The sequence below is a fragment of the Panthera pardus genome, unplaced genomic scaffold, assembly GCF_024362965.1.
Source record: "Panthera pardus isolate Hobbes unplaced genomic scaffold, ASM2436296v1 HiC_scaffold_11, whole genome shotgun sequence".
In the NCBI taxonomy this organism is placed as follows: domain Eukaryota; kingdom Metazoa; phylum Chordata; class Mammalia; order Carnivora; family Felidae; genus Panthera; species Panthera pardus.
The window spans coordinates 36,152,588-36,167,774 of record NW_026526666.1 but is presented as its reverse complement, the minus strand read 5'-3'; the positions used below and the strand labels follow the sequence as shown (position 1 = coordinate 36,167,774).

The 15,187-nt window shown below is 34.0% G+C and overlaps 1 protein-coding gene across 9 annotated transcripts in view; it reads left to right on the top strand.

Moving 5' to 3' along the window:
* The window catches only part of PRKACB (protein kinase cAMP-activated catalytic subunit beta), a 126,038-nt gene that overhangs the window by 87,282 nt on the left and 23,569 nt on the right, over positions 1–15,187 (top strand). For all 9 annotated transcript variants that reach the window (XM_019413970.2, XM_053893271.1, XM_019413967.2 and 6 more), the window contains 5 exons: positions 439–500; positions 2,695–2,823; positions 10,441–10,539; positions 11,544–11,626; positions 14,802–14,928. In XM_019413970.2, coding sequence (XP_019269515.1) covers positions 439–500; positions 2,695–2,823; positions 10,441–10,539; positions 11,544–11,626; positions 14,802–14,928 — 500 coding nt within the window. The remainder of the gene's footprint in view (positions 1–438; positions 501–2,694; positions 2,824–10,440; positions 10,540–11,543; positions 11,627–14,801; positions 14,929–15,187) is intronic.

Below are 15,187 nucleotides of genomic sequence, written 5' to 3'. Positions count from 1 at the left end.
AGCCCTTCATCAAAGTCAGTTATTTTTGAAACTCCACAAATCAATGAGTTCACTTCATCAGATAGCTTCAACTTGTTACTTTTCACAGCTTTGTTAATATCACTGATGGCTTACTAGCAATCAGTATTTTGATCTACATTGATTTATAACTTTTTTATGTTACTTTCAGGTATGTTTTCAGGAACAGTGTTTTTATTATTAGATTTGAAATTATCAGAGTGATCTCCATATAAAATGGTATTAGAGATTCTCAGAAATTTAAGAAAATATTTGCTTCTTATTTACAGAAACTAAATAGCTCTCTAGTTTATCATGGTTATGAATACATATTTCATGGCAACAAAAGTTGACATAAGTCTGTATTTTTAAAGTATATTTACATGTAATATAAATATTCTTACAAGACAAAATTTGTTTGTTTTTTTAATCTATTTTCAGTGAAAGAGTTTCTAGCCAAAGCCAAAGAAGACTTTCTTAAAAAATGGGAAAATCCTACTCCGGTAAGGAATATTTAAAATTTTCTACGATTTAAAAGTCCTATGTAAAATCATGATTCTTGCCCAAGTAATTTACTAGTTTAGAAACTTTAAAGTAGCATTAAACTTTCAAGTTGCATTTTAAAAAGTGAGCTTAACATGGGAGTTTTGCCATAATATTATCATAACATTATGTTTTGATTTGCTAACTAATAATTTTATATATACCTAAATTGGAGGAGGAACTAATTTCCATTATAATATCTAATTACAAATTTTGATACTAATTACAAGCTGCTACAAACTCTTGATATTTGTTAATATTATAGCAATTTTGATTTGTGCCTTTGATAGCATATTTGTTATCTTTATTAATTACCACAAACGGATACTATTGTGCAGTTTCAAATCCTTAATCACAAATACTTGGCTATTGGCAACATACCAAATACACAGAGATCCTTTTTCATAAACATTGGATGAGGTAAATTCTACATAAATACTTTTAGATTGTAGCTGAGATCTAAAAACTGTGTATAAAAAGAGCCATTTATATTTGCCAAAAAATCTTTTTGAAGTTATAAATAATTAATGAACTTTAATAACAGATTAAATTTCGAACACCAATTTTCCTACCACAAAAATCTTTATTTCAGATGTCTTTCTCACTAAAAAATATTTAATTCTGAATATTATGTTTTAGGAAGATACCATCATTAAGAGTAAGAGCATGATCTGTAATTTAAAACATAGTCACTCTAGTGATCACAAAAAGTTAGGCATTATCTAACATGGAACATTTAAGAGAGGTGAGGAAAATGGCACATTTGTATGAAAAGCATTAATAACTAGCAAAATGGGATGTTCTGTTTTTTGTCTATTACTTAAGTCAGTTTCCATTACTTAGTTGGGGACTATATTAAACGTTTCAATCTGTTTTGCTAAAACCAAAAAATGAAGCATTAATCCATAAAATTGAATAATTCAACCAGAATTACAAGGTTTTTTTTTCTTTCTACACTGATATAGAATCTCATAGCAATTTAAAATCATTAGCATTTTGAAATTAAAATTTAATGGAAACAAGTTTTATAAGTAAAAACTTAGAGCTGCTTGCTCTCTCTGTAATGATTCAGCAAGAAGCTCTGCTATGTCTCCAAAGGCAAGCTTTGATTTGCAGTAGAGATTAAATCCAGCTATAGTGAACTGCAGTAACTATCCAGATTCCTTGCTTATGTAAGAATCATATTGCATCACATTTTTCTCAAGCTAAACACTGTACAGACTGTGTACAGTGCACACATATTTTTTTCCAGGATTTTCATGGAGATCTTTATAATGAAAACCTATTAAACAAATGGGTCAGCAGTTACTACTTGTGGCTATTTAGCACATAATTTCTTCCTAGTAATTTTCATTTTGTTGTGGCAGCAACAAATTCAATAGATTGATGCCTCCAATTCTTTTCTTCTATGCTATAGTCAAAGCCAAACAAAGATGTTTGCTCATAACAAAGCATCTATTGAAGGAGAAAAAGAGACTGATTATTGTTCTGGGACTCTGACTTTTGGTTATCTTGTGGGAATAAGGAACTCTTCTTTCCTTATTATTATATTTTAGGTAATACTGGGTTATTATAACATCAGAGAGAGAGAGAGCCATTAGGATCTTTCATGCTATTATTATCTAGTCCTATAAGCTTGTACAAAGGTATAAATGAAGTAAAGTAGTGCTTTCTTCAGAGGTAACTCCAGAGAAAGGACTCTGATCCCTCAGTTTATCTGTTCATTAGAATTATTTGTGAGTACACTGAGACCGTTTGGCATCTACGATTGCCTTTGTCAGTATACTTCTGGTCAGTTTGTAATTATTAAAATACGGAACTAATACTAAGAGTCTAATACTAGGAATTCATATTGGAATTCATTATCATCCGTAGTACTAATTTCAGCTTAGGCTCTTATTTCCTCCCTGATATTATGTAATGCTTTGTTTTACAATATAATCTCTTTTCAAATATTAAGATTCTTTTTTTATTCAAAGGGAAAAATAGAACCAATAACCTGGGATCTCAGTAGTCTCTTTGTATTGTTTTTAAATGGATAGTTTTAAATTAAATTATCTCTTCTGATTATATATAACTAAATCTGTGATAGTCACCATAGTCTTATGAGAATTTCTAATTTTAAAGTTTCTTTTATTTTTCATGTATTTGTAGAATAATGCCGGGCTGGAGGATTTTGAAAGGAAAAAAACCCTTGGAACAGGTTCATTTGGAAGAGTCATGTTGGTGAAACATAAAGTCACTGAACAGTATTATGCCATGAAGATCTTAGATAAGCAGAAGGTTAGTGCATTTGTTATTATTTACCTGACAGGTAAACTTCAGTTTTATCAGCTAGATTATTAAACAGATGCAATATACCGACTTTCCATTGATATCTTCAGATAATTTTATTGTTGCAGTTAATTTTCATTATTATTTCTTGTCTGTAAGATACATAGTTAATAGTTAAGTATATGGGGATACATTATTATTTCAATAATTACATATATAATAGGTATGTGTATGTTTACTAACAAAATCTTGAATTCAACATGTAAAGAACAGGTATCTCTACTACCTTTCGCCTTGTGGAAAATGCAGGGATCAGGTGTGCTTGACCTTTAGAGTGAGGAAACAGAAATTTAGTGATTTTATTTTGTGACTTATTTTAATCAACAGTAGAAGCACTTTAGTATGATTGAGTTTGTTTAATTTAAAATGTCAGTTAAAGCAGAGAAAAAGTTGGAATCCTAATACTATAAAAAATATCAAATGATTGGGGCACCTGGGTGGCTCAGTCAGTTGAGCATCCGACTTTGGCTCAGGTCATGATCTTGCGGTCTGTGAGTTCGAGCCCCGCATCAGGCTCTGTGCTGACAGCTCAGAGCCTAGACCCTGCCTCAGATTCTGTGTCTCCCTCTCTCTCTGCCCCTCCCCCTCTTGTACTCTGTCTCTCTCTCTCTCTCTGTCAAAAATAAATAAGCATTAAAAAAATAAATCAAATGATTATGTTGTACACCTGAAACTAATATGTTAGATGTCAATTAAATCATTTTGAAAAATCAATTTTTAAGTATTTATCACATATTGATGTGTCTAATGAATCAGGAGGTCTGAAGATAGTTATGCTTTAAATATTAAGCTTTTATTTTCCTGATAATCACTTAGGATGAAGGGAACATAAAAGATGAATGGCAAATCTTAATAGATTATCTTATAGATATTATGTTCCCAAGAATAACACTTTGGCTTACTGGGATGTAGGAAAATGTGGAGGAAATAGTACTGAGCTAGTAGTCAGGGTTCTAGGTAGTGGCTAGACTGATGCTGTCTAATAAAAATAAAATGTGAGCCACATTTTATTTTTTAGTAGCCACATTTAAAAAGTAAAAAGAAGTAGTTGAAATTGATTTTAATAGATTTTATTTAACTCAGTGTATCCAAAATATTATTATTGTACATGTAATTAATATAAACATTGAAATATTTTACTCTCTTCATACCAAGTCTTCAAAAGCTGATGTATATTTTATACTTACAGTACATCTCCATTCAGATAAGCCACATTTCAAGTGTTAAATTTCTCGCGGCTACCATGTTGGACAGCACAGCATTAGACTGGTCTGAAGTTCCAGTCCAAACTCTGATTTAAAACAAAAAAACAAATCTAGCCTCTAACATGAAAAGGAGTAATGACTTAAGTCTTTCTAAAATTAAATACACATGTACATGTTTACAAATACATTTAATTGTACATCTTTGTCTACTGCCCTGTATCATGTAACTTTGGTAACCATGCTTCCTGAAAAAATAGTTTAATCACTTCCTATTAATTCTTTAACTTACAACAATTTAGCTGTTTCCTTGTTTTATCTCCTACCTTTTGCTACTCCACTGAAACGGCTTTACTGAGGGTCACCAATCCAGTGGCCTAATCAACAAGACCAGGGGGCTCTTTTTGCTCATCTTATATGACGTGTTTTGTTTGTTTGTTTGTTTTTTAATTTACATCCAAGTTAGTTCATATATAGTGCAACAATGATTTCAGGAGTAGATTCCTTAATGCCCCTTACCCATTTAGCCCATCCCCCCTCCCTCAACCTCTCTAGCAACCCTCTGATTGTTCTCCATATTTAAGAGTCTCTTTTGTTTTTGTCCCCCTCCCTGTTTTTATATTATTTTTGCTTCCCTTCCCTTATGTTCATCTGTTCTGTGTCTTAAAGTCCTCATATGAGTGAAGTCATATAAAATTTGTCTTTCACTGACTAATTTCACTTAGCATAATACCCTCTAGTTCCATCCACATAGTTGCAAATGGCAAGATTTCATTCTTTTTGATTGCCGAGTAATACTCCATTATACACACACACACACACACACACACACGCCACATCATCTTTATCCATTCATCTATCGATCCACCAATGGACATTTGGGCTCTTTCCATACTTTGGCTGTTATTGATAGTGCTGCTATAAACATCAGGGTGCATGTGTTCCGATGAAACAGCACACCTGTATCCTTTGTATAAATACCTAGTAGTTCAATTGCTAGGCTGTAGGGTAGTTCTATTTTTAATTTTTTGACGAACCTCCATACTGTTTTCCAGAGTGGCTGCACCAGTTTGCATTCCAACCAGCAGTGCAAAATAGATCCTCTTTCTCCACACCATTGCCAACTTCTGTTGTTGCCTCAGTTGTTCATGTTAGCCATTCTGACAGGTGTGAGGTGGTATCTCATTGTGGTTTTGATTTGTATTTCCTGATGATGACTGATGTTGAGCATTTTTTCATGTGTCGGTTGGCCATCTAGATGTCTTCTTTGGAGAAGTGTCTATTCACATCTTTTGCCCATTTCTTCACTGGATTATTTGTTTTTTGGGTGTTGAGTTTGACAAGTTCTTTATAGATTTTGGATACTAACCCTTTATCTGATATGTCATTTGCAAATATCTTCTCTGATTCTGTCAGTTGCCTTTTAGTTTTGCTGATTGTTTCCTTCGCCGTGCAGGATCTTTTTATTTTAATGAGGTCCCAATAGTTGATTTTTGCTTTTGTTTCCCTTGCCACCAGAGACATGTTGAATAAGAAGTTGCTGCCACGGTCAAAGGGGTTTTTGCCTGCTTTCTCCACGAGGATTTTGATGGCTTCCTTTCTTACATTTAGGTCTTTCATCCATTTTGAGTTTTATTTTTGTGTATCATGTAAGAAAGTAGTCCAGGTTCATTTTTCTGCATGTCGCTGTCCAGTTTTCCCAGCACAGGACTTGTTTTAGAACCCTTGTCCCTTGCCTTCTGTAACCCCTTGTTCTTTAAATTATGCTCCTGCCTTTTTGGGCTCTTCTTTAATGTGCCTTTTCCTATTATTTTATCCTTCTGTCTACTCTTTAAAGATTGTTACACTCGATCTCTGGACTATCCCCTCTTCTTATTTTCATGTTCTGCACCCTCCCTCTGAACTCTTATCCAAGCTTCGACTCATCCTTGAACTCTCCACCCCTAATTTGTACAATCTGAGCATGGAGCTCTTAGAAACCAGCTAGTTCATGTTCTGTTTTCTAGATGAGGTCATTGGGCCTCAGAGCAGGTGATTTGTACACTCATGTTGGCAGCATAACAACAAAATGCTTCAAATTTTTTATTTGAATCAAATATTTTTTATTAAACCTGTCGTTAAAATGTTAGTGTCTGGATAGCCCCTAATATTTTGTTATCTTTCTTAAGGAATTAATAGAATATGCTTTAGTCATAATGTATGACAAGGATTACATAATGTGCCATTTTTATGTTTAAAGTATTTAGGGAATAAGTTCTTAATAACTTTTTTTTTTTTTGGCAAGATGGTGACTTGTTAAGTAAATTACTGAGAAAGTTACCTCATGGGTAAATCATAGCAGAAGAATAGCTGCCACTCTAAGTTATTTCTGCTATGGCAGTGTTCTAGATTTATTCATAATTAAGACAAAGATTTTATACTCTGAATGTTTCCAAGTTTATTTATTTGAATTTGACAAAGATGAGTAATAAAATAATACTCTATAGTCACTTTTTCTGTTAATGATGTCACAAACCTTTCAGTTTTGGCTGTTCCTATCTTAAGGGTTGAGGGGAAGGAAATCAGTGCAGGAATTAAGGAAAATCATATTTCTTCATTCTATACATTGTGTCAAGCATTGCTAGGTACTTTATATTTACTGTATCAATGAATCTCCACAGCTTGTGTGATATTAATCTCCCTTTTAAGCCAGTGACCCTTCTATTTAAGTAAGTTTTCCAAAATCAAACAGGCTAGTAAGATAAACCAAGAATTTGATTAGGGTTGTCTGATCTTTGTGCCTATACTCCTTATTTATTTTTCCTTTAAAATGTATTTGTTATCCCTAAAGTACCACTACCTAGTTTGGTCCCTCATTAACATTACCTGGGCTTTCACAATAACATCTTAATTTCCTCAACCCCAGGCTTTTCACCTTCTATTAATTCACCTTCCTCACTGCCAGAAAAGTTTTCCTACCATATCATATAACTTTTTAAAAAAATGTTAATGTTTATTTATTTTGAGGGAGAGAGAGACAGAGTGCGAGCCAGGGGAGGGGCAAAGAGAGAGGGAGACACAGAATCCAAGGCAGGCTCCAGGCTCCGAGCTGTCAGGGCTCAGAGCCTGATGTGGGGCTCGAACCCACGAACCGTGAGATCATGACTTGAGCTGAAGTTGGATGCCTAACCGACTGAGCCACCCAGGTGCCCCACCGTATCATATAATTTTATTTACTCAATCAAAAATCTTCCTAATATTTATTAAATAAAAACAGAACCCTGCAGTCTACTTCCAGCCCTTCATAACTTTCTTCCATATTCTACCATAGTCTTATTTCACACTCTTCCCCTATATGTCGTCTATTTGCTACTTCTCTCATTGAAACTTGACCCTCAGAAGTATACAGTGCCATGCTGGGTGGGATAGGGGAGCATGTGATGACAGATACCCCATCTTCCTTATTAATAACTCCTCAAGTGTTTGGTGAAAAAAATAAATCAGCTGATAAGTAATCATTTATAAATGCTTTTAAATATACATATTTAAGCCAACAAATATTAAGAAGTAAATATAAATTTTATATGTATTTTGAAAGTAGAACATGGACTAAACCCCCAGGGTTACTTATTAACTTTTCTCTGCCATTTAGTGATATTTCACTACCAAATCTTGAGAAGCATTGTCCTAAGCTATTGTCAAATGAAACTAGCACTCACACTTACCTTTGTGTATTTACCCCTTCGGGTAATGGTTCTGGATATTAACCCCGTGCTGTTTCCTCTGTCTTTTCCTAACCTTTGTCATCTATTCATCTATAAGGCCCTGCTGAACTCCTACCCTTTTTAATAGGCTATAATAACAATTGGCATCTTTTGAGCTTTCACTTTGTGCCAGGCACCATGTTAATCACTTCACATGCATTCACAGAGCCACTTTTAAAGTAGGTATTATTATCCGTGTTTTATAGATGAATAGTCTGGAACTTAAAAAGATGATGTACTAGGCCTAACATAAACATTTTCTTGTCTAAATACTTACAACCCATAACTCTCATTTGGCAATTATTCACCTATTAATATTCACATATTCATACACCATACTTGCAAATAGATTTTATGCAGCATTAAGGCAGACATTTTCTTGTCTTTGTCTTGATTGCATTATTAGGCTTCATATGTAGTAATACATACACTTAAAAGTAAATTAGATTTTAATTAGTTAATTTTTAAATTAACTTAAAAATTAACTAAGCACTTATGCTTTGCCACTTCATATATCATGGATTCATTTCTATTTTTAATTGTTATGCCCTACATACACATGGTTGGCTTAGGGCTATAATGCAGAAAGCCTCTCTACTGCAATTTTTATTGCTTATTTCAAAGGAAGTGCATTGTCAATACCTAACTAAAAATCTGCTAGATCATAATATACAAAAGTAAACAAGGTGGTACATCTAGACAATGGATGTACCTTCTGCTATTCAACGCTCAAAAGAAATGAGCTATCAAGCCATGAAAAGACATGAAGAACTTTAAATGCATATTATTAAGTGAAGAAGCCAATCTGAAAAGGCTGTATACTGTATGATTCCAACTATATGACATTTTGGAAAAGACAAAACTATGGAGACAGTAAAAAGATCAGTGATTGCCTGGGATTAGTAGGGAGAAAGGGGATGAATAAGTGGAACACAGAAATTTTAGGGCAGTACAAGTAAACCCTAGTGTAAACTATGGACACTGGGTGATAAAGATGCCAGTGTAAAAAAAAAAAAAAAAATGTGTCAATGTAGGTTCATCACTTGTAACAAATATACCACACACCTGTGTGAAGGGGGTGGGGTTGGGAAGATGTTGCTAGTGGGGGAAGCTATGCGTGTGTGGGGATAGGAGGAATATGGAAAATCTCTGTATCTTCTGCCCAATTCTACCGTGAACCTGAAACTGCTTTAAAAAAAAAAAAACCTCGGGGCGCCTGGGTGGCTCAGTCGGTTAAGCGTCCGACTTCGGCTCAGGTCATGATCTCACAGTTCGTGGGTTCCGAGCCCCGCATCAGGCTCTGCACTGACAGCTCGGAGTCTGGAGCCTCCTTCAGATTCTGTGTCTCCCTCTATCTCTGCCCCTCCCCCGTTCATGCTCTGTCTCTCTCTCTCTCTCAAAAATAAATAAACGTTAAAAAAAATTTTTTTTTTAAAAAGCCTATTTTTTTAAAAGTAAATACAAAGCAATAGTAATTCTCGAGCTAATGTTACATAATTTGTTATGATAAGTATGGACTAATTAGTTCTGTAACTAGTTAGAATTTAGACAGCAATGGTCCAACCACTTCATACTACATCAAAAACAAACAAAACAAAAACAAACCTGAGATCCTAAGAGTTGAAATAACATCTCCAAAAGCCACAAAACTGCTGGATGAGAAGGCCTAGATTAGAATACAGATCTTTTGACTCTCAGTCAAGTATTCTTTGCTCACTACTATTTTTATACTATAGTTGTATATACTAATAACTGGATGGTAACTTAGTTTGCCTATGTTCAACTTCTTGAATTCGGTGACTGCCCCACACTGATGGTAAGCTTCTAGCAAGAAAGACTGCCAGCTGCTCATGACTTATACATACACCAGACAAGTATTTATATCTCCCTAAGGTCACCTTTTCTTAAATTAAAAATAGAATCACATGTGGGATAGAAGCACAGTCTTTGTGAAGTCAAAATAAGTCACTTTCCCCTGCTGCTATGTATTTGATTGAGTAGACAATCCAGAAGCTTGATTAATCCTAAATAACCTATTTGCTATAAAGATATAGTTGGTCTTTTGCCCATATTTTGTGTGTCCTCTCCTGTGGCTGCACAAATTGATTTTTTAGAATTTAATCTTCTATTTATTCAGGTATTAGGAAATGAACAGATTGTTCATTTTTACCCAGTTTGAATTGAAAGTGTTTTTCAATTATTGGCTTTTCTTCAATTCTTAATTTCCTTGCTGATCTTCTGAAGATTTAAAATCAATACCTACCTATTGCAGTGATTTGTGACTGTAACTAATTAGGAGCTGAGTATTTTCACATACTAATTTCTTTTAAGTTATGTATTATTTCTTTTAAGTAATGTACTACTTCTTAGCTCTTGCTTCTTGACTGAAAATCATAGTTGCCCTTCTTAAGACCAAATTTTAAATCCTCTGCTAGGTGTTTCATTTGAATCTGCTAAAAACCTAGTTATTGGTTATTATCATACCCTTATCCAACTTAGTGATTTTGCTTATCCAAGCTCATTATATGGTAAGCATTTTATTTATGTTTTATTCTTTTAAAATTATAGTAAATTTTAAATTCTGTTCAAGTACATTAAATATATTTATCTCTCAATTACAGGTTGTTAAACTGAAGCAAATAGAGCATACTTTGAATGAGAAAAGAATATTACAGGCAGTGAATTTTCCTTTTCTTGTTCGACTGGAGTATTCTTTTAAGGTAGATTTTACAATATTCAAATAAAATAATTTTACCCTCACATATTTTTTAAAATATGAAACTGTGATAGGATTCTAAGCCATATGACAAACGTGGAGAATATGAATAAATAAAAAAGTAATATATTTAGATTTTATGTTTATAAACTTATGTTAATATTTGAAAAGGTTTTGGCTTTCCCTAGGGAAAATTTTAAAGGTAATGTGTAATTTTTCATGAGATGCTATTATAAATTCAAATATTTCCATTTATCAAAATCCATAGTAATATCTTATTAAGCAGTTCTTACAATCTTGCAAATGAATACGCCCACCTAACTTCCTTTTCTGTTGAACCTTTTCTGACACAGTCTTACCATCCTCTTTTCCTTAGTAATTTGTGTTCTAGTCTTTCCGTTTATGTAAGGCAGAACAGTCTTTGGCCCTCCCTCAATGTTCTCATAAAGTTGAACAAGATTTATTCTTTAAGTTGATAGCTTTTCAACTCTTTAGAATGACACTTGGCATCTCGTAGTCTTAATTCATATGAAACATTTTAACCTTTTCCCTTTTCCTCCTTTATTCTTTAAATCAGATGAACACCTGTATGTTTAGGATGATATTAAAAATCATTCATCTCTCTGACGTAATTTAGTACATAAAATGTAAACATTCTTACTTTTTCAAATTGTTGTTTTAACTGTTATTCCTTTGCATCCACTATAGTGTTAAGTCACGGCTGCAGTGTTTAATTGTTCAAAAGTTAGGGTTCCCTGCAAGAACAGGAACAGCAAATATCCCAGACTAATTTGTGGCAAGAATACTTGGGCTGGGGGTGGGGAATGAATTCCCCACTGAAGAAAAATTAGAGCATCTTCCATTTATTCTCTCTTCCCCAATGTTAGTAATCTCTTGGGTTTTTTAATTTGTCTTTTTCTAATTGAACATGGTATCATCTTTAAATATTTCCTTGAAATAATCTCGTTTCATAATTTTGATTTACCTATCCTTTTTATTTGTTCATAGGATAATTCTAATTTATACATGGTTATGGAATATGTCCCTGGGGGTGAAATGTTTTCACATCTAAGAAGAATTGGAAGGTTCAGGTAACTAATACTTTATCCTCCTCAAATCTTTTTTAAGTTATTGTCAATGCTAAAAATTTATTTCATTTCATGTAGTAATATGTTAGCTATATGAAAAATTACATGGAAACATTCATAAGAGGCCACACCCTACTGAGTTTTAAAAATCAAATAAAAGCACCATGATAGCAATGTAAATATTCTACCATTGGTAGATATTGTGAAGATCCATTATTTGGAGGATTTTCAGAAGATGCAAAAATTGAATTTAAACATACTAGTACTTATTGAACAAATTTTAATACTACAACTCTGGGGAAGAGGTTTGTGTAAAGATGAAGAAAGGAATAAATGGAAAAGATAATAATGGCATCATAGTGATGTGATTAAGAAGTTCATTTTGCACAAATTTAATTCTCCTTAAAGTTTTTGTTGAATTTTAAAAATATATACGTAATTTTAAAAGAGTTTGTACCTTGGGGCGCCTGGGTGGCAGTTGGTTAAGTGTCTAGCTTCGGCTCAGGTCATGATCTCATGGTTGGTGAGTTCAAGCCCAGTGTTGGGCTCTGTGCTGACAGCTTGGAACCTGAAGCCTGCTTCAGATTCTGTGTCTCCCTCTCTCCCTGCCCCTCCCCCACTTCTCTCTCTCTCTCTCTCTCTCTCTCAAAAATAAATAATAAACATTTAAAAAAAAAAGAGTTTGTACCTTATTAGGTTATTGCTAACAAGGCCACACAGTTTTTAAAACAGGTTATATTGGGGCTCCTGGGTGGCTCAGTCGGTTAAGCGTCCGACTTCAACTCAGGTCACGATCTCGTGGTCCGTGAGTTCGAGCCCCACGTCGGGCTCTGGGCTGATGGCTCAGAGCCTGGAGCCTGCTTCGGATTCTGTGTCTCCCTCTCTCTCTGCCCCTCCCCCATTCATGCTCTCTGTCTCAAAAATAAATAAACGTTAAAAAATTTTTTTAAAACAGGTTATAAATTCTGTTAACTTTACCTCTGTGTAATAATTTGTAAGCTACTACTGTTCATTAGTAATCACTGAAAGAATGCACGTCCAGCTTCATTTAGCACATTATGAGCTGGTATGATGAAAGCATGTACAGGAGTGCAAACTGGCTGATGATGATAATCCGATTCAGAAAGAGATGATGATAGACTCAGATTATCACAAGATCGTATTCAGTTATGGGCCAACATTAGAGTTATTTTAGTTACCTGAAGCCTAAGCCAAAATTCACTTATTGAGCTGATATGGTAAGGCACCTAAAACGTGTCAGGCACTGTGCTGATGCAAAGCAACTTCTGTTTATCTTGAATGATTTCCTTTTACCTCCTGTTGTCGTCTCTTCTACTACCCTTGTCCATGCAGGCCCAGCATCCTCAGATTGCCCTTGATAATTCAAAGTTTTACACTGAAGCATTACACCTAAACCTATCTTCAAAAAATATTTTGTCCATTCTCTATCATTACTAACTTCTTTCCTTTGCAACTACCCACACTCCTATTTCTTTAATACTTGACTTGGTACTAGGAGGAAAGCGAGTTGATTGCAATAATTCACTATTGAGACACACTGTCTTTTCTAACTTTTCACTCATACTACACGTACACTTGACAAGTTGTTAACTCCTATCCTAGGAACTTTAAGACAAGAAGAATATTGAGTTATTATTGAGCATGGCTTTAATCAGAATCAGGGCAGTCATTATGATTCTCTACTTAAATAGCAACTGTCTAGACTTAAAGCTGCTTCAGCATGAAGTCTTCCAATAGAATATTTTGCTTTCATCTTTCAACAATTGGATCACAGATCTATGTAATGTTTGTGTTCCTCCAATCAAATATCAGTGTGTGGAAGTAAATATAAAATGCTTAGTACATCTTATATTTGTGATGATAAATTTATATCTATTTATAAGATGCTAAGTGCATCTTGTATTTATAGATGCATGGAGAAAATTGGAGGGGCCTTCCAGGTCAAATGTTTCCAAAGTTAGGGATATTTCAATGACCAGGATGATTCTTCCAGTCTCCCCTTAAAATGTTCCCCTGTTTCTTGTCATACAATCTATGGTACAGAATTTATGGTGTTGAGATGGGGCTGAAACTGTAATGGTATTATAAAATATTCTCCCCCAAAGTTTATTTCTTTACATATTCATTTATTCAACAAATATTTACTGAGCACCTGATATGTATTAGGCTAGAACCTAGGAAATAGAGTGACAAGCAAAAGGAGCAGCATATATAATCTTTTTTGGAATTTCTATTTCTGGTGCTATGAGATCAAATTCATGCCAGCCATCTTGAGGGAAGTTCTATTCATAGTTCATGTTATTCATTGAGGACATAAATCTGAAAGTCATTGCAGTGTATCAGGCCAGTTAGCAGAATTCATTGTATACACTACAAGATGAAATAGAAACTCAAATTAGAAAATCAGTACATCCTTTGGAGTAATGCTCTGAATGTGGCATAAACATGACACTGATCTGTCAATTGATCTAATCTGTGCATACAAGAACTGTACGTGTTTACACAAACATACAGATTACCCCTGTGTTTATATATCTGTATAAACATGCATAGTAGAAGATTTGGAAATTCAGACACCATGATTGTATCTATGCTTTCTGGATAGGATTACGGGAGCTCTTTATCCTCCATCTATATTTTTTATGCTTTTTTAATAATGAGAATATATTGTTTTTGTAATAGGAATAGTCTGGGTCAAATGGCATCAGTCTTCAGATTAATGCAGTTAAACAACTTCTGTGTAGTGAAATTCTTTAAGCACTTGAAATTTATGAGACAGATACATGGAGCTTATCAACAGTAACAATGGCCTGATAGACCATGCATTGACATGTTTGCTATTCAATCATTCTCAAAGTGAGACATAAAGGTATCAATAGCCTCTAATATGGCCGCTAAGAATTTAAAATAAGATGACTGTTTTAGAGTTATATTTTTCTTCAATGTATGCTGCCCCATAAAGCATATTAAAGTAGTATTATCTGAAGATAGTTCAGAGGTTTAGTAGATATTCAGAAACTAACAAGATTCTTAAATGTTTAAAAGAAAAAAAAATTTGCTTCCAAAATATTTCTACCCTATATTAATTTTTTCCATAATCTAATTACCATGCGTTAACCCATTTTACAGAAAATCAGTGTTTTCTTTTTCTTTGCAGTGAACCCCATGCACGGTTCTATGCAGCTCAGATAGTGCTAACATTCGAGTACCTCCATTCACTAGACCTCATCTACAGAGATCTAAAACCTGAAAATCTCTTAATTGACCACCAAGGTTATATCCAGGTATGACTTGAACATATTATATATAATGTATTACTACGTAAAAGTTGTATGTATTTAACCTCAACTACCAATATTGGATGTTTTTTCTTTGAGTGAGACAGTTATTTCTAGCATCATGTCTGGCATATGGGAGAGCTTAACAATCTTCCTAATAGCTTAAATGAGCTCACGGTTCTGCCACTATTGCAGAGACCAAAAATCCCATCAAGAATAGAACCAGTTTATACCTCCCATAGTCTGCAGTTGTGAATTGAATGAA